General features: G+C 34.3%; 1 protein-coding gene across 1 annotated transcript; it reads right to left on the reverse strand.

Annotated features, from left to right (window-relative positions):
- Positions 1-660: 660 nt before the first annotated feature.
- On the reverse strand, positions 661-5,071 carry LOC307011609 (taste receptor type 1 member 1-like). The gene is made up of 6 exons (XM_079637496.1): positions 4,810-5,071; positions 4,392-4,689; positions 3,557-4,309; positions 3,232-3,444; positions 3,026-3,146; positions 661-1,981 (listed from the first exon to the last, which is right to left on the reverse strand). The coding sequence occupies exons 1-6, from the start codon at positions 4,989-4,991 to the stop codon at positions 1,047-1,049; spliced, it is 2,502 nt and encodes an 833-aa protein (XP_079493622.1). The 5' UTR covers positions 4,992-5,071; the 3' UTR covers positions 661-1,046.
- Positions 5,072-5,718: the final 647 nt, after the last annotated feature.

The raw sequence follows: 5,718 nt of genomic DNA on the forward strand, positions 1-5,718 counted from the left end.
GTAAATTTATGATCAGAACGCAAGAACCACTGTAGCCAGCCGAACGCACTCGCTCGTTTCTCTCTACCCGGCCTTTCCCGAACTCACCGCATTAACCCTATAACTGCCGGTGCAAAATAAAAACAGGAATTTCACTGTTTTTCGTTATTAATTCAGGTTGGACATCACTGAAGGCCTAGGTGTGAAATGCACGGCCCGCCACTGGTGCCGATGGCTTTTGTGTGTCGATGAGGCCTTCACAGGGCTGATGAGGCTGGCACTTCAGGGATGCGTTGTGGATGGCATATGTGGATATATCGAGCTATGCCACCATGTGGCCAAATGGAGCACTGACGGGAAACTAAACCGGGTTCATTAATACATTCGAGTAGCATGGTAGGCTATATTACACGATCCCACATTATAATGGAATAATTGTTTACATTAATGAATGAAATAGATATTTGTACTTCTACAATCTGTGGTTAAAAATATGACATTGAGACACACAGGATGTCCTTATTTTGTATGTAGGCTATGTGGACAGAATAAGCAGTCTTCTGGTAAAGCACTATCAATAAGAATTTTAAAAGGGTCTTCTGTTATGTTCCACAGAAGAAAGAAATGCTTGTTTGGAACAACATAATGGGTAATAAATGATGACTCATTTTTTTAATTTTTCCCTTCTTTATTCACCTGTTAAATTGCAGTGCGATTAGAAGGGCCTATTTTACCATTTAGGCTGATTAATGATGAAGGTAAATGTCTACTGGCATACTGGTAAAGTGTTTTATAACATTTTGCCTTATCAAGGGGAAAGCTTTTTCTTAACAAAACTTTAATACAGCACCAATACAAGCAGATATAACACAAACAAATGATAATAATATTGGGAACTACTAATGGATCTAAAGACACAGTATAGCAAAGCTATATAAATATATATATAATGCTATACATTAAAAATAAATATATGTAGCTATATATAAAAAAGCCTTTTACAGAAAATGTCTTAAAAGTAAAACGAATTAAAAGGAAGCACTGTGTTTACTGTGCTTTGTTGTGGTCTAAGACCTACTAATGGTCTGCGTGTAATTCTGAATAGATGCTTGAAAGTATGCAGGAGTGTTCTTTTGTGGTTGGAATATCATAATGTAAGATTTTGGTATGAAATAGCTAAAGACAATTCCGTATATACTAGATATCTGGGCCATTGCATTAACAAGCTGAATGTATTGGCTTTTGAGAATCAGGTATGCTGTGAAGTACACAATCCAGCTCACAATGTACAAAATGAGACTGAAAGTTATTGATTTTGCTTCATTGTAATCTTTTGGCAGATCTCTTCCCATGTAAGAAAATATGAGACACAGGGAACCAAGAAGCCAACCTATAAACATAACAATGCTAATAGTTATAGTGTTCCCTATTTCACAGCTGAGTATAGTCTGGTCTTTAAAAGTGAATGAGTCTCTGAAAGTTTTGGGAGCTGAGACAGTCATCCACAGCACACAGGAAACTAAATGAATGACAGAAAAAAATCCAACAAAGAGCCACTGTCCATTGTACTTTACCCAAAGGCTGTGCACGTTGGGGAACTTGGCAGCCATTTTGAAGATACAAACTATTTGAAAGGAACGGACAGCCATACAGGAGAGAAAAACAGTGAAGAAAAATGCAAATATGACATTTCTCAGGAGGCAGTGTACAGATGTGGGGCTTCCAAAGAAAAAGAACACACTTAGACTAGACATTATCAAACATGTTAACATCAGGATACACATGCTACCACCAGCAGATCTCACCACTGGTGTGTTGTAATTATAGGTGAAAAGGCAAAATATTGCAAAAAGGAGAATAATTAGACATGTGGCAGAAATCATGACAGCGATGGAGGAGATTTCTGTGAATTGAAGATAGACAACAGAACGTGTCTTACATGTCGCGCTGCCCTCATCAGACCATTCTTTCGCTGGACATGGAAAACATGTATAGGGGTCCCCTGAGAAACAGTAAAACAATATGAAAACTTTTGTGATCAAGGTCAAACAGAAATTGATTGTACAATGCATGATGGTGGGAAATATCTGTGGAAAATTCATTCACAGAGTAACTTACCGGCTAATTGTTGCCAGTAAATTACTGTAAATACAACTAAAATCACAGTATTTAATTGTTTTTGATTTCACATGGTATACAGAAAATACTGTAAATGGAAGTACAGTACCTTTACTGTAAAAAGTATTCACAGTAACTTACTGGCTAATCGTTGGCTGTAAGTTACTGTAAGTTTTACGGTAATTTTTTTACAGTGTATGATGTCGCTTCATATTTTTTCTTCTTGAATTTAGGTAAATCTTAACACATTTTAGAGCTAATAATTTTTACATTTCATCTGAATATCAACATTAGTGAGGTTTGTTTGAAGTTGTCTTTTTTCTGTTATTGTCAGTTGTGAATTTACTTCATGTTTGCTGCAGTGTTTACATAATAGACAGTAGCTACAGTTTTTATTAATAGTAGATTTGTAGAAACAGTAATTATTTAAAATTTGTAAGGTAAAAAAATATGAACAGTCACATTTAGACCACGTGGTTAAAATTGTATAATTTTTATATTTATAAATAATTATTATAATGGAGCTGTTATTTAATGATTTCATTAATTACTTTTTACTCACTGTAAAAAAAAATGTTTGTTTAACTTAAAAAAGCAAGTTACCTTGTTGCCTTAAAATTTTGAGTTTGTTGTAATTAACCATGAGTTAATACAATGAAGAAGAATGGTTAAATAAACAGAAACTCAAAATATTATGTTATCTTCACATTAGTTATCGAAGTTGATTTGACAAAAGATAAAAAAGTTGTGATAACAAATCATGAAAATATATTTTTTTTACAGTGTACTTGACTCAAACAAGATTTAGTTTTTTTGGTGCTATAACAATTAAAAGTACAAATGTTTAATTTTATTTCCCTATTAAAATATAGTGGACTGAAGAAGCGGAAATGCCAAGGTTTTTTCATCCATCGCTTAAAGTACTCACGGGAATAATTCACATAGCTGTTACTTGGACATTTTTTACACAGAAAACAGCAACTGTGATATCCATCAGGTTCCCTCGAAAATCCTTCTTTGCACTCAACAGAACAGTTTGAGAAAGGAACCTTTATGGAGTAAGAAAATGTGTTATTAAAATTAAGCTAAGTCAGGTAAATGTTTAGATAAGTACTCACCAAAAAGATAACTTACCGAACCATTGTTATGCCAGGTCAAGAGAGAGTTGTTGATAGTAAAAGTAATTTCTGGATATGTATCATATCTGCCAACCATATCAAATCCTGGAGGATTTGTTTCAGTATTCCAGCGTATGACTGCAAAGCTGACAGTTGAATCACCATGTTCATCATATTTCACCTGACGCCCGTTAAGTGGGAAGTCCAACTTCTTCATTTGTTCTAGAAGCTGTTGTAAAGTGTGGTAAAAATGTCCCCATTCATTTGATGAATGCTGCTATAAGAATGACAATTACTTTTCCTTCAAAATTTCATTATCATCTTATGATGCATTTACTCACCATGTATGGCATAACTGTTGTGTTTTTGCTGCATTCATTCATGTCACACTGCAGAACCTTATGTAATGCATGAGCTATGGAATATATGGCGGCATAGATGGCATACGAAAATGTGGGATTTTCATTTATAATCTCCTCTGCGGTCAACACTGTGCAGCCATCACAATCTTGATTACATGTCTTACTATTACTCTTGACTTCACTATCAGCACTATCATTATGGCCAACATCAGTTGTTCCCCTCTCTTTATAGATGAATTCATTAAATCCGGGCAAAGACAACAATCTTTCTGTAATGCCAATAACTGTTCCAATTTTCCCAATTCCTGGCTCTCTTGGAAGCTGTTGATTCATAGACCATGTTTCACTTGCAATCCATACTTTTTTTTGGATGTTGTTCTCTATGGCTGCTTTGATAATGTGGCTTGCATATTGTGTAACAGCAAAAACAACAATAACATTGATGTTAAGCATATCAATCTTTTTAAGTGTTAGACTGTAGTTTGCCCTTTGACTTAGAGCCTCTTGATAGGCCAAACAAATTCCAGTATTGCGTATATACTTGTTAAATAGACTTAGGCCATCGTCACTGTAATCGTCTTGGCCACCAAGAAAGGCAACCCAGTTCCAACCAAACCATCGTATGATGCGAATTATCATCTTTATCAGGTCTTTGTTGCTGGGCACTGTTCTTAGAAAAGAGGGGTACTGAAGTTTATTACTTAATGCATAGCTGGAAGCTCCATAATTCACCTTTAAAAGAAGAGGATAATAGTATTATGTGTTGTAGTATTGCTTTATAAAAATAAAAAGGGGGATGAAAAACATAATTTACCAATGGTATAAGGTCCATTGTGATCAGTGGTGCAATAGTAATAGTCGTTGTGCTTCCATATGGCCCTGTTAAAGCAATCACTTTAGGCTGATAGTTATTGAGTTTTTCTTTGGGTTTTATCGATCCATTTTTTGAGATAAAACTTAAGACTGAAGGGAAATTATTTGTGTCAGAACAATGGTCAAAAATTTCATAGCCCAGAGAAACATTGGGCAAAAGAGTGGTGGAGTTATTAATTTCCTCAACAGCAAACCTCATCACTTGCAACATCTGATAGCCAGATTCCGAGAAAGTGTATCTAGAACACAATAGTGAAGAAGTGAATTGCGATCAATTGAATCTTTGTATTAACACAAAAATTACTTTAAATACTAAATATTGAGGAAATGCTGTTGCTGTAAAAAAATTGCTCTCTTACCTGGAACATTCAATGGCTTCTGGAGAGAACAGAGGTGTTGCATATTGAACATCGTGTAAACCAAAAAGGCCACCCAACAAGTAATCTCCTTTCAAGCTGAACTCAGACTCTAAGCAAGAAACTTTAAAAGAGAAATAATTAATAAAGCCAAAAAGGAAAGAGTAAATGCTACTCAGAAGCATGGTTTACAGTGGACCGTTGGTTGTAAAACTGGAATCTGTAGTGGCAATCCATAGAAGTCAGGTTTATATACAACAATTGAATTTGCTTACAACACAATTCAATTTGCTTAAACCACTATATTCACTGATACAAGGTTCAATTTCCATATCTAAACTCAAAAAAGTTTACATCAATCAGTTATTAAGTAGAGCATTACACCACATGAAAAAACACTTTAAATATCCAGAGTTTTAACATTACTTACTACCCCCACCATCATTACCTCATTCTTATTAATATCAATATAATCTCAATGCAAAATCAAATCAGAGGAGCCAATTTATAGAATAAGTTTCCTAAACCATAACTCACTAAAGGATTTATAATGTCTCTGAAATTCGAGCATTGTTTACAGATTTTATGAGATTTTGTGATATACTGAGGTCAAGCATGCACTGTAAAAAATATATTTTTATGATTTGTTATCACAACTTTTTATCTTTTGTCAAATCAACTTCGATAACTAATGTGTGAAGATAACATACTTTTTGAGTTTCTGTTTATTAAACCATTATTCTTCAATAATTCTCTAAAAATTTTAATTACAACAAACTCAAAATTTTAAGGCAACAAGGTAACTTGCTTTTTTAAGTTAAACAAACATTTTTTTTTACAGTGTGGAGTTGGGCATAAGCGTGGCACTCAATTTGTTTTTAGAAATGTACTAGTTCGTGTTATACAGTGCAT

Source organism: Phoxinus phoxinus (genome assembly GCF_949152265.1).
Source record: "Phoxinus phoxinus genome assembly, chromosome: 15".
NCBI classification, from domain to species: domain Eukaryota; kingdom Metazoa; phylum Chordata; class Actinopteri; order Cypriniformes; family Leuciscidae; genus Phoxinus; species Phoxinus phoxinus.